This window comes from Botryllus schlosseri, chromosome 14, assembly GCF_051294905.1.
Source record: "Botryllus schlosseri isolate E-star chromosome 14, Bs_hap1, whole genome shotgun sequence".
Lineage (NCBI taxonomy): Eukaryota > Metazoa > Chordata > Ascidiacea > Stolidobranchia > Styelidae > Botryllus > Botryllus schlosseri.
Genome location: NC_137249.1, coordinates 19,967,968 through 19,995,154, shown reverse-complemented (window position 1 = coordinate 19,995,154; position 27,187 = coordinate 19,967,968). Strand labels below are relative to the sequence as shown.

Below are 27,187 nucleotides of genomic sequence, written 5' to 3'. Positions count from 1 at the left end.
CACCCACAAGCGTGTTTTACAACGAGGTATGAACATTGTCAGTGAATATGACATCACACTAGCAAAACTTCGACCATCGACTGTACACAGGAGTGAAGTGGAACAGGTTTTGAATTGGGTCATCTCTAAATTGAGCTCTGGTGATTGCTTCGATCCGCAACAGATCCGGTCATCCGGTCCGCCGGTTGTGTGTTTGACAGTCCTGCTATAGTGTTAGGTCGGCGCGGCTATCTGGCTGTGTGTTGTAACCAGGTCTAAAAAACAACATCTTTTCAGCGTGACCTTCCTCTCAAAAAGAACTAATCTTTGACCCAACATACGGTAATCGATGCAACTGCTTGCGGGCTTACTATATATATCTGCTTGTTAAAATTTGTGAATGAATTCTGTCAGTAATATTGATTCTTCCTTATATTGCGATAAAATACAACAGTAGAGCAAATCCGGTGGTTTCCAACCTTTTATGGCCGCGAGCTAATTTCCAATTTGAAAATGTTACGTGGTCCAGCTCAAATAATGATATAGACTGATTAATAAAAATCAGCTTGCTCAGACTTACTCACGGCCTATTTTAAAAGCTGATGACGTTCAACACCTGCAACACCATAATATAAAGAAACGACCCCTATGTATAGAAAACTGTCTTTGTCCAAACTAAAGAATCCAAACGGCCTTAACCAGCTCTGGGAATATACCATTATCTCATAATAACGATCAGAATTACACTTATTTCAGTAAATGATGGTTATTTTTATTTATTTTTGGTTGCATTTTTTGCAAGGGTGGTGCGTGGTCCCCCTATTAATATCAATATACATTGTATTGAATCGCGTGCAGCGCGAAGCAAATTATGAAATAGCATAACTCTGCTGAAAACCGATATCATTTACGCTGATTTACGAAAAAAATTTGAGCCTACTTCAAACGTTCGGAATTCTGGACATTTAGGCATATTTTAGAATTTCCTCCCGGACGCAGTTTTTACGGTGAAATTCTGGACGTATGGCAACCCTACATTAATACATATACAACTTTCCCGAAATGTTTTTCGCAAAAGGAACTGTGTCCACAGTCTACTTTGAATTCCGCATACATGACTTCTCGTAAATTGAAATGGCGTTCGATTTCATTTTACTGCCACCGGTAAGACCAAAAAAAGGCTATAGCCTAACAGAACCGGGCCGGATCCGGCCCGCGACGGCGCTTTAAGCGGCTCGCAGACACTTTCCGGTCACACATTCCAATAGTGGAGCCCGTGGGTCTACATACATATCTGGGCAAACATTTTGCGGCATGAACAAGCAAGAGAAAGCTGCGTTACAATCTAGCTGATGTTTCTATACGCCCGAGATACAGGCTGAGTTCTAAGAACTTTTTGGAACATTTGAGCGATCACAGATGTCTTTGTCTTAAACAGCTATTAAAGTACATTACGTTAATAAATTCATTGAATACTGTTTTATTTTGTCGTATTTAATGTAAACTTTAAGTTTAAAGCATAGAGACTTTATCAACAATATAGCTGTTCAAGTCAATCATACATGTGGTCGTTCAAAGTTGTCAACGAATTCTTTGAACCCTGGCTGCATGTCGTATGTATAAACTCTTAACAACGACTACACGTGAACATCAGTTAGCCTATATTGGAATGCAGCCTTGTCTTGTTAATGTTCTTGTTCATGGTCGAAAGGGTGTGTAGACCCGAACAGAGCTAGTAGTCTCATAACCATCTTTCTCAGGTTGGCAAACTTGGATTCATTCTGTGACGCATAAAATTTGCCATTACTTTCAGATTCGAATTTTACTTTCAGGGTAGAGCTCACTGCGAGCCGTATGTTGCCCGTCCCCAGTGTTGGGATGACTCGATTCACCTTTTTCGTATGACTTGACTTGACTCGAGTCACTTTGCTAAAATGACTTGACTTGACTTGACTCGGCCCACCAGAAATGTGGATTGACTCGTGACTCGGAGCAAAATTCACGAGTCAATTTCAAGTCATCAAGTAATCGGTGTCGATCAAAATCACTGTATCTTTCATATGTTCGGGTTGTTCGCGAAACGAGTGTGTAACCCGTCTGAGCGACCAATCATTTAGTGATCGTGCGTTTTACTGAGCCTCCATTGTTCTCTCACAAATAAATTGACAACAAACGAAGTTATCAAAGCTTACAGCTTACGTTGTCGTAAACTAGTATAGTAAAGTAATTTCTGTTCTCCTTAACCAAACCTCTTGTTTTATTGAAACTGAATTCGAATATAGTTTATATAGTCCTCAACCATTGGCGCAGGCTCGAATCGTATCATATCGATTTGTAAATGCGTAATGTATTGCATCTTATCAATTCGTATCTATTCGCTATCTTGGCTGGTAACTATAAACTGAGGTTTGGCAGTACTACGTATGGTGAGCGATACAGCGCCTTCTTGCGTGTATATTTAACTCTATATTCGTTCATCGGTTCAAAATCAATGACCACTCAATCTGTATTTCAGACAGCTAGCAAAATGCAATGACGTTATCATGCCCCATACTTCGAAAAGGCAACTTGACTTGAATTGTGACTTGACTCGTGACTTGACTTGACTTGAATCGACTTGACTCGAGTCACTTCCAAAAATGTAGTGACTTGACTTGACTCGAGTCACCTTTGAAAATCCATTGACTTGACTTGACTCGAGTCAAAATGTGCAATTACTCGAAATGACTCGTGACTCGAAGGTAGTGACTTGATCCCAACACTGCGGTCCCTGACCTATAAGGTGGATAAATCCGCGATTAACGTATCGATTCAGTAATCTGGCCCGCGAAGTACTTCATTTACCCCGGGGAAGAGAGTGGTGCATTTGGTTGAGCGCCGGCGTCACGACACCAATGGCAGTGGTGGAATCCCGGTTCGGACTAACCTCATCGCCAACCTAACTGCCATAGTGGTGTGTCGAAAAGCCCAGCCTGCATGCGTAGTTGCGTACCATATATCGGTGGTTCTCAACCACCGGTCCGTGACAAGTTTTCGGCCGATCCACCAAATATTTCAGAATCTTATAAATCAATTTAAAAATTCAAGAAGCTGGACGCTTGTCATTTCTTATTGATTTAGAAGTTTAGAACTATGTTACTGCATCGTTTTGCAATAGAATGTGCGTTGTGCAATGTGCATGACGTGCGTCACAACGTTGAAAGTGTTGTACGAGACTGTTCAAAAGTAGCATACTATTCTGCCAAGTTATATGCGAAAGTCACGTAGAATCAAACAAATACCGGCAATGCAATGAAGCGACACTTCGTAGTGTAAGAGTATAGAGTAATGATTCCCAAACTGTGTGCCGCCACAGATTCTCAGTTGTGCCGCGAATCTTTTTGTAATTTTGGAGAAAATATTCACGATTATTTAAAAGGAGGCATGCATGCTAGCATATGCGACTTGAAAGTGCTCTAAACCGCTCCATTGCTGATAAACAAGCACTCATGACAAATACAATAGAACCAATCATGACATTGCCGATGAGTTATTTAATTGTTATGTCATATAATTTGACTGCTATGTGTCGAGGAATGTCTTTAAGCCGTTTCACGCCCTTGATGAATTAACTCACAAACAAACAAAAAACTATTCCGTCGTCTAGACTTCAACTTGCAATGCAATATTTCTTTTCAAGTGTAGTTGTCCACAACTTGAGATTGGTAGTTAGTCCATATGGAAGCAGTGAATTAAGCAATTTTTCCTGCAGATGATCAGCTCATTGATTTACGAAAACTGAGTTTCCGCAAACATGTATCAGTTATAGCTGTCTCCTTCGACGTTCTTCACCATGGGTGTAAAATTAATTATGATTTTATTGCCATGTGCATGTACATCTCCATGATTATGTGAACAGATATTTGACTGAAGTTAAAAGCTTTACTGGACACGAGGGAGACTGCTTGGAATTGGCGACGAAATGTGGTTATGCTTGTCAACAACGTAACCTTGTTTCAGTCATAAATAAGCATGGTCGTCGCGATTTCACATATTTAGTTTCAAAAAGCTACTTTCTTGTAAGTGTGTCACGGACGTTTTATACTAGTTCTAGTGTGCCACAAGTCAAAAAAGTTTGGGAACCACTGGGCTAGAGCAAGCAGCAAAGCTACATTTTTTCAAAGTATACCGAATACTCACAATCAAGTTACTGGTCTTAAACAGGACTATGCGAACTTGGGCTAGCAGAAATGTTAATAAAGCTACGTATAAATATATAATAGCACGAAATCAGCATTCAGTGAAGTTTCCAATATTACAGTATAGCTGCATACAATGAATTACATTTAAGGTAGATATTGATTTTTGATGGATCACCGGTCCGCAACATTTGTTTTGGAGTTTCACCGGTCCGCGAGGTCAAAAAGGTTGAGAATCACCGCACAATAGAGCACATAAAACTACATGTGGTTCTCTTCGTTAGCGGTAAATTCGTGACATTTAATGGTGATTCAAACAATCATCCAGGAAAACACGGCATGGATTGAATTATATCGCATTTATATGCAGACAAACAACAAAAAAGCCAATCAATAGCGCAGCAGTTGATCCCTCACTCACAGCCGATCCCCCACCAGGACCTGTACCCGTTCTGCCGGCCAGACCACCGTGTGTGTTTATAAATTCAGGACAGTCGGTAAGGTCATTGCAGCACATTGTCCCGTTCACGTGTCCATCGAAGTTTGACAGCTTGCAAGTTGGCTTGATGGCGGTGCATCCACAGTCATACAGTGCGACCGGATGTGATCGGAAGCAGCCAATCATGTAAGGGAATTCTTCTGTCACGTGGTATCTGACAATGAGAAATTGGAATAACGAGCGTAGGCCCACTGGCTATCTGTGTTGTTGGATTCGACCTTTTATATATATATACACACACTATAGTAGAGAAAGTTACCAAAGTAGATCGACACAATCACGATATCATATGTTTTAATAACAATATCATAGGGTGTTAACCAAGTCAAAAGCTTCCGAGTCACTAGTAAATCCCACTTATATGGTTTCGACTCGAGTCAAGTCGGGTCATTGTCAATTCACCACCGCGTCAAGTCCGAGCCAAGTCAGCTAGTATAGGGTCCAGTCCCAGTCATAGTGGTTTGGCTAGAGTCCAAGTCCAAATCATTACATCCACTGTTCAGTTTTCAGTTCAATCATATTCAACCCACTTTTTCAACTATGCTCGAGTGATATAGAATGGCTCACATTCATATTATAGCAATTGTACTCAGTCATAACAGTGTCTGGCCCTATTTTTCAAGAATCAGGACTTACCAATAATGTTGTAACAATGAAATATGTCTGTCTTGGTCGTCCTAGTTTCGAGTCATGTCGAGTCTCCCAAAAATCCCGACTCGAGTCATTACAACCCTGCACTATCACAATTCAGCATTTGTTGAATAAAAGTGATTCCCCCGATATGAAAGACCAACACACCGGTAGTAAAGAAAGATCTGTGAACGGACTATACTACGGAGAGTTAAGTGTAAAACAATATTATATTGATCTGAGCATTGACAATAATGAGTGATATTCGCGGCGTCAATTTGAGTAGCGAAGTACCAGTACGCACAATCGCCGCTACCGGCGTTTGTCAGCAGGAAACCTTTTCAAGGATTGCTGTAAGCGTTCGTACGAATGGAGTATCCAGCGACCAACGGCGAGAAAACCGTTTTTTTGCGTCATTCGAGTGTAGTTCAAATGAAGGCCGATCGTTTCCGCCTAGGACATATTCATTTAGAAATACGTACGTGTCTAACTCACCTGTAACCACCGAAGGGATCATCTTTGCCATTGCACGCGTCCAGTCCACTAACGTAGTTTCCGATGGTGTCGTAAGGCCCATAGATCGGGAATCCATCCAGCGCCACCCCTTCATAAGAATATATACCATGGAAAATGATGTCAATTTTTATGAGATATCACAAATATGTTGATAGTCGTCAAATATATATTACTTAGGGGTGATGTGAACGTGAGATTCACGATCGCGTTCTGCGTGTGAACCTCAGAAATTCAGTAGTTCGAGTTCACAAACGAACCTTGATAGGTTCTGCACTGTGACCATTTTTATATAGTACAGTTTTAACTTCATTATAATATATCTGGTTGAAATTCATTGCAGTTCAACTGCGGGCCACTATATGCATGGTGCTGGCAGCATAAAAAAAATCAACACAAAACTAGCATTCACTATGACAATCGAAAAAATTTTACTTGCTTTTTTATGAAAGTTTGAAAGAATATTTAGTGATTCTCTGCTGTGAGCCTGACCCGCAATCACATAACATCAAGAGCGAAATACACCGCTTGTAGGTAGTCTGCGAATGATGCTTATTCAACCAATCAATATTGTAACAAAGAATTTATCGATGTCTGCTAAATATCAACATAGCAATACTCAGACGCCGAATACATTTTCCGGTCTGGTCTCGAGCAGAGAGTCACGAAATATTACCAAACAGAAAGCTCGATATTTCGAGCAAACTTTTGGACCAAAGCTGGTAAAATCATTGAGATTGTCAAGGTGCATACTCGTTTAGTGTTGATGTTTTATGCTGCCAGCGCCATATATAGAGTGGCCCGCAGTTGAAATACAATAAATTTCAACCAAAGATTCTATAATGACGACCAAATTGTTAAATATGAAAAAGGTTCGCAGTGCAGAACCTACCTAGGTTCGTTTGTGAACGTGAACCTCTAAATTTCCGAGGTTCACGCACAGAACGCGAACGTGAACGTCACGTTCACACAATCCCTAGCTCAGACAATCCCTAATATCACTTGTATAGGTGATCTTTCTTTGTAAAAATACTCAATGCTTTCCCTTACTGCATTGCAGCACGAACAAGTGTAAATGTATATACAAACCTATTAAAGTGGACACGTTGCACTGATTTTTGAAAGCACACAAAGGAGGAACGTCGTAGTAGTAACGGTCTTGTTGATCTAGTTTTCCCCAGCAACCATCCATTCGAGCTCTTTCTTCAAAACCTTGATGGACAGGTTTGTTATATAGGTATGGTGTCAACGAATAGAAGATTCCAGTTCGCATGAGTTCGAAATGAAAAAAAAATGAAAAACATGGCTAATGCGAATATGCTATACTACGAAATATTGCTAATGCTACAGCAAGAGCATGCAATACTACACATGTCGCTGCTTCAATTTACGTGCAGCTTCAGTGAATACTTGGGCATGGCGCTTACGTTAGGTTTACGTTCGTGTTCGGTATATAACCTTGATAATTTAGTATATGGCGTTCACAAATGTACCTTTGTAGGCTCCAAGATGTGTAACAAAACTAGATTGTCCAAGGATATAGGCAATAATGTTTATATCAAAGGCTTTGTATTGGGTCATAACTCGTGACTGACTATGACTGAGTCATTGATACGCACGTAAGATACTTTCCTGTGAGATTAGCCAGTAAAGTTATACCCCATTTTGAAACAACACCGGCCTCCCTTAGTTTCTGTGTGGTGTGTATTTTTATGATGATAGATGCCGTTATATTACAAACGCAGACGTTGCCAGGGTAATTCTTTTGGAGGGGGTGATGGCATGTGGTAGAGAATTTTTTCATCACGTACATTTATTAAGACGGCCCAAGGCCTAAGACTATGTGCAAGAAACTGGAGCTGCTATAAATCTCTGGTATAGTGTTACGCTGGCGCCTTCGTCTTTAAAGCTGATAAATAGGCTCTATGGACGGTGATAGGCATGCTCTTTTCTTCAGCAAATTACGACTCGAATACCTGCATTGCAGCAGTCCTTGGTGAAAGGGTTATAGATCGGGACACCGTCGATTGCTAATCCAATTATGCCGGGTGGAAGACAAACGTGCGTATCTTCACCGTTCTTATCGACGACCTTCACTGGATAACTGTGTACTTTAAATTCTAAGCCGACTGATCTCGCTCCCCGATGTCGCTTGTCTGTAACAGAAATGAGTTGAACCGCATTATACGTTACTGGTTACCCCGATGGTCGCGGAAGCAGTAGAACTGCCGTTTAATGTACTTAAAATTTACCTAATTTATAGCGTTTTTCTGGAAAGTTCTCGCTTGCGCGGATAATATAAGTATGAGACTATTTGCGTCTGACTTGCTAAGGTTAAACCGCCGACATCACAGTCACGTTTACTTTGGTAGCGCGTAAAATGGAATCGCAATACGGAAACATATATCATGTCAAATCATTGTCCGTTTTGTAAAATCATTGATTATCGCCAATTTCAATGATTTAGGAACCCGAGAGCTCAACAATATACTCCAAATAATAAGTGACTAAGAGAGCGTTGGACGCTATTGAGATATGCGCACAACTCAACAGTGTCGCGCATTTGAAGAAATTTCAGTGACACTAATCACACTGCATCAATGACTATCTTGTGCAATAAATCATGCCTTTAACAACGCAGCATGCTAACATGAAAAATATATTACTTTCGATGTGTGGGACTTGAGTCGCAACACGTAAGTAAAATTGAAATTTGAGTCGTGCTCAAAAACGTAAAGAACCACTTCCTTGCACGGTCAATAAATTCGAACAATGCGCTATAGCTCACATTTTTCAGAGCACCACATCTGTATGTAATTTCCCGTTAAGCACGCAGTGTTAGAGAAGATTTATAATGATGCATTTATTTTCACAGTTTTTCAGTCATCAGAATATGGCGTTTTTAAGAGACGCTTTTAATGATTTCACTTCTACAATAACACGATCGATTATTATCTACATATCTCATGCTAATTCATATACAGAATCCAATAAGAATATCTCAAAGTATGACTTACGGAGGAGTTTCTTTGGTAACCCATTACTGTAAATAGTAATCGTGTTGCTTTCTGCCGCGACTTTTACCTGCAGTCCGGCTTCTTCTAGTTTGATAATCTCATTTTGTCCGAGGGAATTCACCAAACACCAACATAATACTGAAACCAAGCCCGACAAATTCATACCTAATCTTGTCATCAACATAGCGGCCGATAGACATTGATTCGTTGAGACAACAGAATGGACTATTCCTTCATATTGAATACGTCACTCCGGATTTGTGTGATATCATCAATGATATGATATAATTTCATTTGGTGAATGTATAAGTCGCATATGTATTGTAACAGGGCGATTATTCGTCGTTATTACTCATGTCATGATTATACTTACATAAACTTTACATCCGCTATTGAATTGATATGAAGTTCGAAAGACGAATAGTGGATTGATGGTTATACAACCTAAATTATTACTCTTTGTATATTTGACTACTACAGTATTAACTATGAATACAACTGAAGTTGAAAATTAGGTTTCTCTCAACATAGCCGTGGGGTAATTTACCCTCTAAAATTGTTAATTTTTACATAGTAGGCCTCCCAAATATGCCAATTCAGATGCGCCATTTATATTCTCAGCTATGATGTATTTATATAGTAATTATAAGATAATACTCCAACATCGACAAAGGAATGTCCCACGCGACACAGCGATATCTTTGCGGCAGTCTACTACGATTTGCATGTGGGATATAAACAAATGACGTAGCTAGACCTGTGTAAATAACTCAGAATAGCTTGATCAACTAGGTACGAAGTTGCTACTGTGATCTATATGACGCTATCATTGTCAGCGTTGATATGCTTTGGAACTATTGTCGGAATTGACTGGAGAATGTTGCCAAGTTACCCAACTAGACTGCTCAGAAGCTTTAAATGTCCAATCATGTCGCAAATAGTTGATACCGTCTGATGTACCAGCAATGAAACCATAACTGACATCACCTTGTCCAGAAGAGTCCATATACCAGCGAAGCGACCGAAATCGTTTGATATCAAAAATCCAAATAAACTGAGAACGTTCCATATTGTCTCAATAAGTTCGCGAAACATTTCTGACCGGTTAGACGCAGGGTCTGTTCTACGAGATGGGTGAGAGCATGGGTTGGGGAATCGCACACATTTCTATGATATTTAGCAATACATCTCCACTCAAGACCTGTTAACGTCTCATATTAATTTTGATTGAAATATTTTTACTGGGACTCAAGTGCAATGCATTCGATGTTATCTATGTGTCGGTGTTGTTGAATTGAAAGCTGCGATAAGGAAATAGCGAAACAAAAACGACTGGCAACCATTGAGTTGGATAATGGTTTGGACTATGAGGAATGTGCATACTCTGTAAGTGTGAGAGATTGTACAAGCTCTGAATGCACATTGCATAGCCAACGTCCTGTGAATATAGCGATGTAATATGCCTGTGTGTGAATATATGACAATTCCGTGATACAAGTAAACGATTTAACCAATCGAAAGTTGAAAATGTATTATATAATGCGAGCACAATATCGCCACGAATCATTCAAACAGTTGATTATTTTAAGCTTCTTGTTTCTGAAATCACTTTGAAGAGACAGAATAGAAATGATGCGAACTGTGGGTGCACATTCGTCTTCGGTATATGTCAGTGGTTCCCAACGTGGGTGATTTTAAGAAACAAAGGGCGAATATACCAAAGGGGGCGACTGGGGGGTGAAAATGCTAGAACGCCCAGTGAGATATATTTAGTTAACACGGTAAAAACTGCACATGAAGACGGCTTATCCTGCATATGACACGAAAAGTAGACGGAAAGTAGTCGCAAAAAACGGTTTTCCGAGCATCTGCCGCCTCGGAAAATGGTCATTTTTTAGTAAATTCACCAGAGTTAGGTGACTAAATCCTAAATGTCCAGATTATATGTCCTCTTTTTCGGACCCGTATATATGCGGGGGTGAAAATTTGTGTCAGGATTGCTAAGGGGGTGACTGCATATAAAATGTTGGAGAAATCGCGCTGGAGCCATAATGAGTTATCGATCTCTATTTTAGTGTGTACAGTGTATTGATTATGTCAGTATTTTAAAGACGGACTTTCAGCATTTCCATGTCCATTTACCAGCCACGGAATATTTTCTGGCCAGCCATGAAATATAGGTATGGCAGGTCATAAAGCTATCTAATTCTCATGGTCGAATGGAATATATTGTCGTGACCTTTCGAAGAAAACCTCCAAGACACATACGACTTTCTATGCTACAAAGAATATAAAAGTTAAAACAGAAGTAAATCAGGAATCCCATGCTAGTCTCAGAACGCCCTACACCAAAATGATGAACTAATCGATAGCACTGGTCAACACACATTTTGGTGCCAAGAACGTTTGGCGCTTCTTCGATATACGCCCGAGATCGAAACGGTGTTTCACGTAACATCAGCAAGTGCTTCCCATGAGCACGATACAATTTTATAAACGTCAAAATAAATTGTTTTTTTGCCTTTGGAAAGACAGATATTAGGGTTGGAGGTGGGTTAGGGTCAAAGTTGGGGTTAGGGTATCCCAAGATTAGGGTAGGGGAAGGAGGATATTTTGGTTGGGGGATGGGGGGTATTAGAGTTGGATGTGGGTTAGGCTTAGAGTCAAAGTTGAGGTTGGGGTATCCCAAGATTAGGGTTTGGGAAGGGGGATATTAGGGTTGGGGGTGGGGGGTCTTAGAGTTGGATGTGGGTTAGGGTTAGGGTTAAAGTTGAGGTTAGGGTTTCCCAATATTACGGTTGGGGGAGGAGGTTGGATGTGGGTTAGGGATACCCTAACCTAAACTTTCACCCCAACCTTAACCCTAACCCACATCCCACCTTAATACCCCCTCCTCCAACCCTAATATCCTCCCTCCCCCAACCGTAATCTTGGGATACCCTAACCCCGACTTTGACCCTAACCCACATCCAACACCAATATCTCCATTTTCCCAACCCTAATATCCGTCTATTCAATTGAAAAAAAAAAAATATTTAGACGTTTATAAAATTTTATCGTCTTCATGGTGAAACATTTACGGGTGTCATGAGGAACACTGTTTTGATCTCGGGCGTATATCGAAGAAGCGCCAGTAGTTTAAACGGTTTTAGGGTATTGTTATGTTACTGAATCCAAAAATGACATTCGTTTTTCTGAATTGGATCGATTTTTTTTTTAATATTCCATATTTTCGGTTCGAAAAGTGCTAAAAATACGCAAATTTTGACGTAGGTAAAATTCTCTTTATATACTACTGTTTCGATGAGTTCACATCTGTCTTTTCAAGGGTGTGCATTAGGGCTGTTCAAAAATAACTTTTTTTTCAGATTCCAGCCATTCACTGATTAAATTGTCAGTTTGCCCTAAAAACCACTGCACACCAAATTTGGTTCAATTCTAACAAGTATAGGACTCCACAAAGTGAAAATAAAAAAAATTCAATTTTTTCTGTCAACCCCAAGCAATTTTTGAGCTGTCTTCAAAGACGATGAAAAAAAATTGACTCAATTCCAACTAGAAGAAGCGGAGTTATTTGAGTTTTTCGTTGATAATTCTCCGATTATCCAGCAATCAAGATCTGGAAACAGGACCTTTGAAATCAAAGTTAATACGTTCCCAGGGTCTGGTGGCTGTGACGAGATGATTCATTTGGTTGGATGTGAAAAAACTCGGTTTACATCCGGCGCAAATCGAATAATTAGAACAGATCTTTTTGACGTCCTCCAGGATGATGGCAGATATTTCGCTTGAACGAAGTGGTGTAGTCAACGAACTCCGCGGTGACTCAGGTCTTCATGAACCTGCTGCAACGACATTCCAGACGACGAGGAAATAAAACACAAACGAGAAAGTGCATCAGCCCCCACATGTCCCTTACCAGGGCGATGAATAATTTCATATTTCAACGAGCCTAGGTATAATTTTCATATAGATAACTTGCTGTTCTTGATTTTGCTCGGGTGACTTTTTCGGAAAATAAATGAAAGCGCCTTCTGGTCTGTGATTAATCGGAACTCGTTTCTGATCAACAAATATCCCCATTTTCTGACCGATTCCATAATTGGCAATGCCTCTTTCTCAACAGCCGGATATTTGATCTCGCTTTTAGACAAGGTTCGGGACATGAAGGCGGCTGGTCTGCCCCGCTGGCTCAGAATGGCCCCGATGGCGTGGTCTGAAGCATCGCATTCGACTTGGAAAGGCTCTTCCCCATAAATACAACTTGGACAAGCCCGTAATAAGTCCGCTTTAGAGTATTAATGGCTCCCAGCTGAACACCGATCAACGGGAATTCGTAATTTTCAAAAAATGGTTTGATTTAGCCCGAGAAATAAGGGATCCACTTTGAATATGCCAACATCCCCATGAAACGTTTCAAACTGCGATTGTCGTTAGAAACTGGCATTTCTAGTAATGGTTTAAGATCATGAGGATATGGCTGAGTTCTGTTATGCGATATTTAAAGTCGGCAATTAGTGCATCCCGTACGGCTTCTTGTCTGTGCTGGTCAGCAGTTATATTCTCGAACGAACAATCATGAGCAAGCATGAGCAATTCCTGTGAGAATTATGTGATAGATTTGCCTTGATCTTGTTTCGCAATGGCCAGCAGATGTCTTGCATAAATGACGTTCTTTTTCGTTCGATAACTGGATCTAGGCAGGTCAATTGTTGCCGTGAAGGTATCCTGCTGTTCGAACAATGAATAGCCGTCGGGAGACAAATACCCTATAGGGATCGCCAACTTAAATGACAGGTGTGGGAGGGTTTTCGCCAGTGTTAGAAGCCGGCGTAGTTGAGGTCTCAACTGAAGTGATAAAAATGTTGAGCTTCTTTCCCAGTGATTGGAGACCCTTAGGGAATCCTGAGCACTCGGAGCGATTTCGAGTATTGGCACTCGAATATACTTTTCTTAAGCACCAGCCATGATCTTCAGATTTAGTGAATAAAATTGTCGTGACCTTTCAAGTAAAATCCACCAATAGACATACGGCTTTCTGGGCTTTCATTCACTAAAAGTGTAGACCAGTGGTTCCCAACGTGGGCGATATCGCCCCCCAGGGGGCGATTTGACGGTCTAGGGGGGGCGAAAATAACGGAGGGGCGATAGGGGGGCGAAAACGGACGAAGGGGGCGATAGGGGGCGAAAACAACGAAGGGGGCGATGTGGGGCGATGACGCGTTAAAACGGCTATATTGGAGTCGGGACCGTAGCTGCCGCACCCCAAACCCCCAATTTGGGGTGGGGGGCGAACTCGAAGGGGACCTAATATTATTTCGTGAATTAACATAAATTCTAGAGTAATTTTTTAGAAATTCATTCAACTTTTTCAAAACATTTTTGCGCTGCGCGCAATTTAACATTGTCATATATATATTGATTTTGGTGCACCCGTCACCCAACAAAAATACGCATGATTTATGGAAATGGGAGACTTCGGCGTCGGCCATTACTGCGCCACGACCCACAAAGACATGTGAAGTTATAGGCCATGTAACATGCGACTCTGAGAAGTGTACCAGAACGATCAGCAACGGGAAGACCTTGGCCGAAAAGAAATGCCCTTGTGCTGACCGAAAACATTGATATATATACAATAATTATATTATATATTTAATTGTCCATAGGTGCCTAAATGTCTGGCGTCGAATGTTCCTGTCCCGGCGATCTGAACCCTACAGGACAAATGCCATTCCGCAGATAAAATTATTTGCCAGTAAAGAAATACCAATTTGAAATCATCTGCGTCTTTTAGTTGGGTACGTTTTGGCGATTTCCATATCTTCTGACATTGCAGATATAGGAGGTCACGAAATAGCATCATGTAACCAAGTCAATATAACAACGGGTCCGCCCGAAGATGTTTAATTATTATTTAGGGGTCCTACCTTTTCCAACGCACCACACTCAGCTCAACGTTAAATCTGATTACGTAAGAAGAGAGAGGATAAAAATTGATAGCAATGTATATGCTACTCACGACCATATTGACCGATTTAAACATGAATTATATAAATTTGTCGCGCTTCGCGCGTTTAGGCGAAATACGGTTACTCACCGAACAGTACATGAAATGTAGCGACTAAAAGCCCACTGGCTGAGGGGGTCTGGGGTTTGGTTTATCACCGTATGGGGGCCACAGACCAATGTTTTTTTTGGGGGGAGGGGCTGACGAAGTGCTGTTACGGTACTGATTGGAGTCAAGTTGGAGAAATGACCTTGTTTTGGTCAACTCACGAAAATTTAGCTGTCAAAGTGTAATTTCGAGGTCGAGGCGAAAATGGGACTTTTTTTTATTAGTAAACTCGCCGGTGATCCCAGTTTGTATGCCCATTTTTCGGTTCCCAATATTTGGGGGGCGATGATCGGTGTGGAGCTTCAAAAGGGGGCGATGAGTCGAAAAGGGTTGGGAACCACTGGTGTAGACTATCCTACAAAGAATATAAACGTTAAAACAAAAATAAATCAGGAAACACATGCTACTCTCGGAACGCCCTGCACCAGAATCAGGGCTTTGGAGCAGCCGTAAATTTACATTGCTCCAGCTCCGGCTCCGGGGCTTTCTTCTATCATACACTAGCTCCGGCTCCAGCTCCGGAGCCGCATTATTACCACTGCTCCGGCTCCGGCTCTGTAACTATCGAAGGTGCCTGTGCATATCTGGGGTGGGCAACCCGCGGCCAATGTGGCCCGCGAGAAGGTTTTGAGTAGCCCGCGAGCTAATTTCCCATTATATTATCGAAATCCTGTTATATTATCGAAATTGAATTGCTCAGATCGTGAACTTGCAAGGCCAACCAAAAATATGATTAGTCTGGCCGCAACACTTAGGATGTTGATGACCAAAATATCAATTCTGACGCATTGGCAGATCCAGGGTCCAGTCACATTTCAAGTAAATCGTCGTACATTACAATACCATTACAATACATCACACGATTTATTGCTTTGTAGCCTAGCCCCTCCTGAAAATGAAAATAACGCCTGATTTAGCTGATTGAGTCTAACTATATTCGCAATTACGAGAGAAAGTCTTTTCGCGTTCGCGTTCGCAGAAAGATCGCCGACGATGAAATGTAGGCACAAAATGATTGTCGTATATTAGCGGAAATCTTCGATATCGATATGTCCAGATGCCGAATAGTCCTGTACTTGCAAACTGAGCCCAGCGGGCGGTATACAGTTGACCCGCAATATACCCAAGTATATTAACTTTGAAAATTTTACGCGCCTGGCGCGCCTAGTGGGCAGCGTACTCGTTCGTCAATTTCATGTGGCCCTTTAGCCGAAGAGGTTGTCCACCCCTGGTCTATATAGAAATAATTTACCCGTAGGATAGTTATCTATAGTAATCTAGAGTCTATCAGCTGTCAGTAACATCGTATGCATCAACGAAGACATAGGTGTCGCCGTGTCGGCTTGTGACGTCATAATGAATACTTGTCAAAATTGTCGATAACATCATAGCTGCACCAGAACGCAGTTTACTTCATACCATTGCTGTGTACGGTATGAATATAGAATGTAAACATTCTATAGCAGGGGTGTCAAACTCAAATTGTGTCGCGGGCCCGATTCAGACCTTCAAATCGCTCGCGGGCCGGACCAGCCAACTGATTCCAAAATGATAGGACTACCTCATGTTCTTGCTTTTCACCTAAATACTTTGTTATTTTATATAGATAATAATTGTATATTACATTGTATCACGGTTCAAATAGGTTTTATTCTAGCTAGCAAGTAGCAACACTTACCTTTATTCGCGAACAATGGAATTGGCCAAATGCGATGATTGACCGATTGCATACAGTTATTATGAACGGCTAAAACAGTAGCGCTAATTACGATATGACTTGGCGTGTTTCTATGCTCTTTTTGCTTTAGTCGTAATCTGGCTTTAGAGCTGCACATGCGTTGTGAGGAACACAAGAGATTTAACAGTGGACGCGGACATTTGAATTTGGTTTCTCATTATTAAATATCGATTATGGTTTATCTGGAGTCCAAGAACTTTCTGAGTAGGAAGTGACACAGTATAGTGAGGCCGCAGATATTAAAATTATTTTGTGTAAGTAATATAATCTCCATGTAAACTGCATATAACGTTCGCTTCTGCGAACAAATACTTTTTGATCAATATTCCCATAAAACTCTGAACACAATGTGTACTTTTTGCCTTCTCGAAACTTGTGAAACCACAACACCGCAATCGGACGGTTATAACGTGGCCTAGGAACATGCTCGACATTTGCTGTCCTAAGTGGCTATTTAATGGAAGTATAACCTACAATAAAATATCAACATTAGTTGCAAATGTGCTGAAAACTATAATCATTTTTCAATCTACTCTGAATTGCTCCGCGGGCCGGATGAAATCGTCTGGCGGGCCGTATGTTTGACACCCCTGTTCTATAGTATGAAAATTCTGATGCGGCGTTTTAACACTGGCACTGTACTCGTTAACATTAAGCCATACAGCTCAATTCAATCTTTAAATAAGCGATTATTTTTCAACTGTAACTAGAGTAAGAGCAATATGGGCGGAGATCACGACCTCATCAATAAAAATTCGATTTGTACCAAATTGCCAATGGTTTGACGTTCGATATTGGTGCACTCGTTACCAGTCCATTCGGTGTCGATCAAGTTTATTGGAATATAATATTTTCCCATTGATACGAATCGAATAATCGAATTAAACACTGTGTCACGCACATTGCGCCATGCCCATAACGAATTAAACTATGCAGTATGCGCATTGCACATTTACAAGTCACAGTGAGCGATAATCCGGGAATACTAGAGTATCAAGCAGACATCAAGAATGAATTTACGAAACAGATGATTACAAATTGGAAATCGCGTATCAAATCAGTAATTTGTCTCCAACATAAATACCCTGGGGTCCTGACATCGCATTGAGTCGCTCGCACCCCGACAATTGTTCGCTGAGTGTAACGGCGTTTTGGGTTACTCTTCTGCCATCCCCTATTCACGCTCGAAAATCCTTACTGGAGTGAATGACGATCATGCGCAGTAAGGAATTCCAATTCGCATGCATAATTGCATAGTCACTAACACTGTCCAATTTCGCGGCCCGATTAACGAACCATCACGAAAGAACGTGTATTTGCTCATCCGGTTCATAACAACAATGAGATGGAATTTCTCGGCTCGTGCTCGTCATATCGACATGTGCATTGTGCAACGAAATCACGTTTTTATCCTCTCTTCCAATTCGCGTAATACACAGTGATCATTATTTTCGAGCCGTACAATTGGCCAACAAGGTTGTGCTGATGATGAAATTGCGGGTATGCCGAATACCCATAATATTCACAGGCACATCTAGCATACCGAGGTTCGGCATCCATGTATGAAAATTGAACACTGAACATATGACTGCTCTGCTGTTACATCCCCAGGAACATGGTTAGTCGGAAAAGGTAGCTCCGAAGAGGAAAAGATTCTTAATTTCGCGAAGGCCTGCTGTTGAATTATGTGAACTCAGCAGATATGGTTGTTGCATATATAATAGCATCTTATGAAATACGTCGGAGCCGGAGCTACCCTAAAAATAACTGGCTTCAGCTCCGGCTCCGGCTCTGGCTGAATTTTAGGTAGAGCTCCGGCTCCGGCTCCGGCTCCAGCTCCGGTAAAAATGCACAACTCCGGGGCTCCGGCTCCGGCTCCAAAGCCCTGGTAGAAATGACAATAATTTAGGGGCTAAATATTCTTGACTTCAAGGGAGGTGTTTATTTTAAGGGAAGACGTATAACTACACTTTGTCAGTCTCGTCCATACTGTTAGAGAAAAGACTGTGTCGACCCGTGTACCACCCCTGATGCGTGGTTGCGAATATACACCCAAGGCACACGAAACCAGAAGCTACCTCAGTCTTATACCTCGGTATGGACCGAAAACAACATTTTAATCCAAATTATGCATCCACGTAGGCACGTCGGATTTATGACCGCGATATAATTCCGAGTCAGATTCTGTTCTCGTTTACCATAATTTTCGGCCCTTTGGGTGCGAATACACGTTCTCTCGATTAGAGCGTAATACAGGGGTGGGCAATTATTTTCCTCCGCGGGTCAAATGAGATGTAGAAAATACGATGGCGAGCCGACTGAAAATTTTTAGCTTTATTCTCCAGCGTATTTTAATATATTTCTAAATTACATTGTTAATAAATGCTGTGAATGTGTTGATGTTAAGTAAAGAGAAAGTGGCATTAAATTTTAAAAAATATCTATTTTTACCGTCATGATTCGAAACAATGTTAAACATGATACATTTTTTACTCTCTTTAAACCCCTATCCACGTTCTTCTATTATGACACTAAAACAGTGGTTCTCAAACTTTTTTAGACACGCCCCCCTTTATGATAGTGAAGAATTTCGCATCCAACCCCCCATCATAACATCACAACATATTAAAAAGAGCAACCAGAATGCTGGCAATCCCAACAGATAGTTTGATGGCATGGAATGCTATGGTTGGTAATGATAGAATCATGTAATATTTTTTCGGTCAACACAAGGCCATTCCTTCTCGGACAAGGTCTTCTCGCTGCTGATCGTTCTGGCACACTTCTCGGAGTTTCATATAATATGGCCTTGGTGCGCCGTGGCGCAGTAATTATTGGCCGACACCGAAGTCTCCATTTCTATAAATTCTACGTATTCTCGTGGGGGAAGGGTACCGAATAATCAGATATTCAGCGATATCAAATCGCACAGCTAGCGCGAAAATTTTTTGATAAAGTGGCAGAAATTTCCAAAAAAATACTTTAATTTATGTTAATTCACGAAATAATTTTGGGCCTCTTCGAGCTCGCCCCCCCAACTGGGGGGTTTGGGGTGCGGCAGTTACTGTCCTGCTCCCTACTACCCAGCATGTTCGTCATCACAGAGCAGCTATCTGCTGGTTTGACTACACAAGACACACAACCAGACCAGTACACAAGACAACCGCCTTTAACTGCAAACATAAAACGTATTGTGAACCGATACCAGTAACGCTCCAAATTTCGCGAGAGCGTTATTTCACGTCATACTGACGCCATGATTGGTCATCCAGAGTAAAATGAGGTTTTGTGAGCAACACGCAATATAATTTTCGATGCATACATTCCCCTGCAGTTAACTGGTAACGGTAATTGCGCAGGTTGCGCAGAGATTCGGCGTCCTAAACATAGAAGATATGCGGAAACTAGAAATCGCCAAGTTTATGTATCAGTTTCACTGCGGTCGTTGCCCCGAATATTTCAATGACTTCTTTACCTCTGAATCAAAAGCGCACAAGTACAACACACGCGCGTCCACGTCGTCCAAATATCATATGATCGACCGAAAAGATCATCGCTCCATCAAATATGCCGAACCTGATGTGTGGAACAGTATCCCGCCCGCCATCCGACAGTCGACGAGCATGTCCACATTCAAGTCGAAACACAAGCAATTACTACTAAATAAATACAGTCCATCCTCAAGATTACCGGACCACGACTGACCTATCGATCTCGCTTCCCATGACATGCCGCCCTATTTCTTGTCGCATTCTTCTTCTATACTATCTTCTTTACTTTCATTCAGTGTGCATGCCTCCTCTTTACATCGCCTAGGCCAAGGTGGGTGTCAGATTCCGTAGACTACTCCTTGTCGCTTCGACATCTTCCTGTCTTTTCATTGTATCGCATTTTTGTGGTGTATTGAACTGATAAAATTGCTAATAAACCAATGATGATGATGATGATGAGGCGTCTCCGTGAATATGTAGGTTGTCCTGTATATAATTTTGGATAAATGCGTCTATTCCCCACCTGAAATCATTGAATTCCCCACCAGTGGCGAATTCCCCACCGTTTGGGAACCACTGATATAGAGCGAAGTTTGCAGATTTTCTGAAATTCGACCTCTCTTGATCGAGTGTTTCGTGTTCTTGTCATAATTAAAATCTTTAACAATAAATAAATAAATAAAAATAATAACCAATCTCGGCACCATGCTTGGCAAAACTAAAAAAGCGGGTTTACCCCTAACTCCAGTATACAAATATTTGGTGCCCTAAATCTTCTTTGAATTTCAGCTTTCGGCTTCCTCTTTTTGACATGCACGTTCCTCCTATATGGGTGATAGATATGATGAGTCATATAGTTATCGCGAGTACTGATTGACTTGTTTTTCGATTTAGGGATTTGGAAACGGCTCACGTGACAATCTTTAACACGTACCCGTATAATGGCAACAAAGAAGGTTTGACCTAAACTATATGGCAGTGGTCGGGAACCTTTTTTGCCCGAAGAGCCATATTGGCCCTATTTTTTCCATCTCAACACTCAAAGAGCCATACATGCCAATCAACTGTTACGTCACAATTGGAAATTCGTGACGTCATGGTAGCACTAATTCGAACTCACTGCATGGGATTCCTCGTGTGCGCCACATTTTCTCTGTAAAAACTGGTATTTATTGTTCGAAAATAAAGCTCGAAACGAGAGGTAAGAGGCAGACGGGCCAAGCCTCCGCCAAGGATAACGCAATTCCTTGTATAAGTAGCTTAGAATTTATTACAACTGATATTATTCGAATGTGACAGTCACACTGATTCCGAAAATCCAAGGGCGTAGATAATAAAGTCAGCTGATCCGGGAGAATGCTAATCATGTAATTAAAAACTGCTAATCGGGACGCATCTCAGGCGGAGATAATAAAGTTAGCTGATCCGGAATATTGCTAATCGTGTGATTGAATACTGCGAATTTCGACTCATCAAGATGAAAAGGTTACGCCCGATGGTTAGTCGAGGTGTCCCGAGTTTTCAATCAAGTGGCGTTATCTGTTACATCATATGCGAAAACGTGTTAAAGGCCAACAGTTGTCAATTTGTTGAATGAAACAGCTACGTCTCATGTAACATGAAAATCATCATTTTCAACAACGGCAGCCTGCTGATAGCGACGCTGCCACTGTAAGAATTCGAATTATCATAATCGCGAAATTAAGTTCGTGTCCAATTCGTTCGGTTCAGCTAAGAAATGGATTATAGAATATTGGTATCGCTCTGCAATGGCGGGTACATAATTAGTGAAGCTATTACCTAGGAGACCATTGGCACGGTCGTTATTGGAAATATTTGTGCGTAGGAATGGTAAGCAGTTTTTATCGATAAAAAGTTATCTATAGTTTGTTCCGGTTTGATAAATCAAGAGATTAACACAAACTTTATGCGCTGCGATCAACCGGTTTCCTTAATCCTGGGTTGCTAAATCCTGACGAAGGCGATAATCGACTTTTATTGCCAATCCAACTTTATTATCTCCGCCCTAAATACTTATCTACTTCTCCATTCTCAAAGTATTCAGCGGTAACATAACGTTGCGCTACACGCATAAATTTTATACGACACAGAACGTGAAGAAAACGGAACGTGGATAGCTATGGCGTTGTTTGTAATTCGAGTTTTTAATTGTGAATGTCACATCTACAGCAGTTCATTTCGCGCCGTAGATCAGGAAGACAATGTGTATTTGAAAACTGCGTTTTGAAATGGGCGGCGCCATATCTACTGTGCTCTTCCACTCAACGTATCGCACAATTCATGATTTCGATTCGGATACATCGCCAAGAGGTTTGAGTCAGTAGTCATTTCGATGGGGTGGGTTCGAATCCCATCGCTGCCACCACGCCAGGATACAGAGCCTGTACTCCCTGTTGCACCACGAAACGATGTCGCCACACGATAAACGCTTATTGCAGAAGAGACATCTTGACAGTACGAAGTCGTTATGTCAGGCAACTAAATTAATGGCGCAATCAGAGAACTAATCATTAGCGTGCCAATTAACAAGTGCCGAGATTCGGCTCCGGTATATTACAAACAATACCGGCGCATGGAATTTGCGAGTGATATCGGCCGCCGGCGTGATAGTAGCTTATATTTGATGATTTTGAAGAGAGGGGGTCGGAGCCCCTAAACCTGAAGACGCCATTGTCTTTACCTCTCAAATGCATGTTTATACTGCCACGAGAATAGTTATTTTGGCCGTGATGAAAATTTAGCAACAAGTCGCTGCGATATTGATCAATTCAGTACAAAAATGAATATTTGGCAAAGAGCCATATCTTATACCCAAAAGAGCCATGTATGGCTCGCGAGCCATAGGTTCCCGACCACTGCTTTATGGAAAGAGTGATATCTTGTGAATTTAATTATTACTCATACTTTGCCCCATCGCCTTTATTTTGAATGTGGATTACGCATGCGAGGTACGTAGACAGCGTAATCATGGCATATTAATGAACAGGCTTCAAAGTAAACGAATTTCCTGTTTAGTTGATACAGTCTATGGTTTTTGTCCTCGCATCTACATTCAAAAAGCAGATTTAATGTTATGAATTCCAAGCAACCTTACGCGGGCTGCACAGAATGGCTTCGCGGGCCGCACTTTGCCCAGGCCTGGTGTAATATACGAGGCTCTTGCGCCCCCATAGGGCGATCAACCGAAGATCCCCAGGCCGTAATCCTTCAACGGGAAAATTAATCAATGCCATTTATAAATAAGATTCACAAACAATTTCAGTCGCGAGATAAGCTCCTTATTCAGTTGGTTTGATTCGCGAATGGTCGAGCAAGTCGGATCAGATAAAGGCGAATGCAAGCTTTGTCTGCCTATTTCTATCAGGTTATTCCACACCAAAATCACTAATAGCAATACTAGATGAAAATTCAGTGTGCATATCGTGGGCAGTTGCGCGAAGTGCAAATATTTTTGGATAGATTGACAATTTTGTCACTAATATTGATACTGCCATCTATTTCATATGCGTATTTTGGAGCAGGTAATTGGACGATCCATCGCTATTACCTATACGTTGTTGAAGTCGGTAAAGACTGGCACTATTCCAAATGATTTTTGAATCGCTCACACGTAACTGAATAAAATATAAATGATACACATCAGCCGAGACGGATGGGATTCCAAATGAGCATATCCTCACAGGGTGCGTATATCGAGGTTATCCTCCCCGGATTATTGGCACCTCGTACAGTTCAACTACGTCTGCGCGCCTCTATCACCCGGCAAACTGCGTTTAGAATACATAAACACGATTCGCAGTATTGTAGTCGAAGCTAATCATATGCGTGAGCTTGTATGCACAGTGCTGATCGATAAAATGTAGGCTCATGCACCTCATTAACACCATATATTAAAAATATCTAATTTCACACGGACTCTAACCATCGATTAGTTCGCTTTATTCCCATGCAGTCAATTGGGTTATACCTAGTTCAAAGAACTCGTATAAGTCTATAACTCGTATAAGTCGCGAAATGAATAAATAAAAGTGGAATCTTTAGATTTTCTTCTCTACCTTCTGAATGGGAGTGCAATAGCACATAAAACCAAAAACATCTCTTTGTAGTACTTGTAGTTCATGCATTGTGTAGCCTACATATAAGTGAATTATCCTTTTCCCGTAGATTCAATTACGTATTTGTTTAATCACGCGGAAGCTTCAGATATTGATTTCACATAAAACACCGGGATGTGGGCTTCCGTATAGACGCGTGCCCATTCCGTTGCGTTTGTCATCGGTTGGATACACGTCTATGATTATAGTTGTATCCCCATCGTCGGCTCTTGGTTGAGTATGGGCCCATTTCAGATATGGCGCAGGAGAATGATCAGACAGGAAAGCACTTCGTGTCTGAAAAATCATAAAAACCTGTCGATATGAGATCATGCTCTCAGACAATTAGGTGTTCAGTACGTATCAACGTGACTATCATTTTCTTATAGTTGATTCATATTATGCCGATCAAACGAACATTGGCCTATGCTAATCGGGTAGGCGATTACCGAACGATAATTTTACTTATTTTAGTAATAAGATGAAATCAGTACTTTATGCTGCTCCTGTATATTCGTGTCCTACAATTAGGACAGAGCATGACATTTCGCTACAGTCCGATGTGGCGTTTACAACTTTACTGTACAATGGTGTTGATGGAAATGATATTATTTTATGTAATATTTATTTCCATGATTCGTAATCGCCGCCAAATCACGCGAATCTGTGGTTGACCTGGAAACGTAATTCAGCATGATTTCTTGTTAATATAAAAGAAATATCCACCGCATATATGGAAATAATGAATAAATCGGAGAGCAATACACTGATTACTTGAACTGTCGGATGGTAAATAAAAACTGAACTGTTTCCACCATACCTTTGGTTCAAACAACATTCCAGTCCTGATTGTTGCCATTGTATATCCATCATTACGAGTCAAAATCCATGGTCTCAAATATTCATAGATCATGTCCATATGCTGCTTAGAGTAGATGTTCGCCGGCTGAGCACCGTACTTTTGGCAAGCAAGCCTTGCTGCGTGTTGGTTCATCCTACTTCCATGACCACCGACGAAAATACTGAAGAAGCACTGGTCTTGGTACTTTATGTCGCATTTATCTGAATATAATTTGTTTAGTACTGCAATCATTGTTGTCGCTAATCAATAGGGATGGTGTGAACCTCTGAAAGGTTCAGGTTCGTGTAAACGCGAACCTTTTTGAAAGGTTCTGTATGAACGCGAACGTGAACCTCATGACGTCACGTGACGTCATATTGCTAATTCTAACCATACATTTCAGTGAAGTGATAGCCTATGTTAATGTATACCATACCCAGCGACGACTCGAGTAACATAATGCCACAATGCTGATGTACATATTGACCTTTTAAACGTCACCAAATGTATCAACCGGGGCAATCATATGGTATAATAATCCCATAAAATCCATATCTTCTGTCGCTTTGCTGCAATTTCGACGAGGACGTGCAAGGGAATATAAGTTACACCTTAAGGGTCTAGGCCAGACCGGACAGTGTATTCGGCATCTCAGTATTGCTACGTTGATATTGAGCAGAGTGTAAAACGAGTTTCTATACTTGCTACCGATAGTTGCCAACCCCCCAATCGCACGGATTTGGTTTTTATGATACAATAAATATATGAAGTTAATTTGACCCCGTACGCCTTCTAGAATTTTTTACATCAGACAACGATATCAATTTAATTGATTGGTTGAATAAGCATCATTTGCTGACTACATGTAGTGTATTTCGCTCTTGATCTTGTGTGATTGCGGGTCAAGCACACAGCAGAGAGTCACTAAATATTCACAAACGTAAAACTGGATATTTCGAGCAAACTTTTGTAAAAAAGCAACTAAATATTTTGAGATTGTCAAGTTGCATGCTCGTTCAGTTTTGATTTTTGTTATGCTGTCAGCGCCATGCATAGAGTGGCCCGCAGTTGAAATGCAATAGATTTCAACCAAAGATGTCATAATGAAGTGAAAACTGTAATATATGAAAAAGGTTCACAGTGCAGAACCTACCAAGGTTCGTTTGTGAACGTGAACCTTTAAATTTATTAGGTTCACACACAGAACGCGAACGTGAACCTCACGTTCACACCATCCCTACTAATCAATATTAAAATATGAATTTATTGGATAATGGTAACTCTATCCTATTAACGTCCTCGAATTTCAATATACAGCGGGAGACGAGAACTCGACTGTATTAACTGATTTTAATGCGATACATTTTCCTCGAATAATAATGGATCATTCCGCATGAAGTATCGATGAAAAACCACGATAAGTAGGACTACATAACATTTGTTGATAGTTCCGACTTTTCTCAGCATCATATGTTTCAAAACATAGCGTGCGTTTATCATGCCCAAAATAACAAGCACAACATCTCAGCAAAACCATGAAGTTATTTTACATTTCATTACACTTTACAAATCTATTTCATAGAGGTGTTTCAAGCAGTAGGCTACCCATCAACTCACGATGATATTTCAACATTCTGTAGTTCATGTCCGCTAATTTCTTTAGGACTTTTTCATTCATCATTGTGTAACTTGCATGCCGATCGGCCGCAGCCACATACAGATCGAGGCTAACATAGAATAAGAAAAACAGCAGCCGGTTCATGTTGCTTCGGGATCAGTAGTATTGAATAAGTCTTGATAAAAAGGGAATATGTAATATAAATTTTCAACTCGCATGAATAAAGCGTTCGCAGTCCCGACTCCATAAGATTGTCATTGCCATATAGTGGTTTTGTTGGTAGCCACGTATCACCCTTTATATTCCGGAGACATCGCGTCTATTAGGCCAACCTCGTAAGTAGCCTTTATAGATGCCTGCCCAACGTACAATCCTCATACATCTAAGGCAGGGGTGGCCTTCCTGCGGCTGTAGAAGGAAATTTGTGCGGTCGTGGTCACGTAATTCCAT

The 27,187-nt window shown here is 41.0% G+C and overlaps 2 protein-coding genes across 3 annotated transcripts; both read right to left on the bottom strand.

Moving 5' to 3' along the window:
- Positions 1 to 3,182: 3,182 nt before the first annotated feature.
- Positions 3,183 to 9,034, bottom strand: LOC145455915 (uncharacterized). Of its 2 annotated transcripts, XM_080333945.1 has the most exons (5): positions 8,817 to 9,034; positions 7,776 to 7,955; positions 6,889 to 7,011; positions 5,782 to 5,890; positions 3,183 to 4,810 (listed from the first exon to the last, which is right to left on the bottom strand). In XM_080333945.1, the coding sequence occupies exons 1-5, from the start codon at positions 8,998 to 9,000 to the stop codon at positions 4,507 to 4,509; spliced, it is 900 nt and encodes a 299-aa protein (XP_080190071.1). In that variant the 5' UTR covers positions 9,001 to 9,034; the 3' UTR covers positions 3,183 to 4,506. The 2 variants fall into 2 exon arrangements, with proteins under 2 accessions (XP_080190071.1, XP_080190073.1); XM_080333947.1 differs by lacking the exon at positions 6,889 to 7,011.
- A 15,315-nt stretch (positions 9,035 to 24,349) lies between these two features.
- LOC145456339 (uncharacterized) lies at positions 24,350 to 26,953 on the bottom strand. Its single transcript, XM_080334410.1, has 3 exons — positions 26,737 to 26,953; positions 25,099 to 25,340; positions 24,350 to 24,575 (listed from the first exon to the last, which is right to left on the bottom strand). Exons 1-3 carry the CDS (start codon positions 26,879 to 26,881, stop codon positions 24,384 to 24,386), a joined length of 579 nt encoding a protein of 192 aa, XP_080190536.1. The 5' UTR covers positions 26,882 to 26,953; the 3' UTR covers positions 24,350 to 24,383.
- Positions 26,954 to 27,187: the final 234 nt, after the last annotated feature.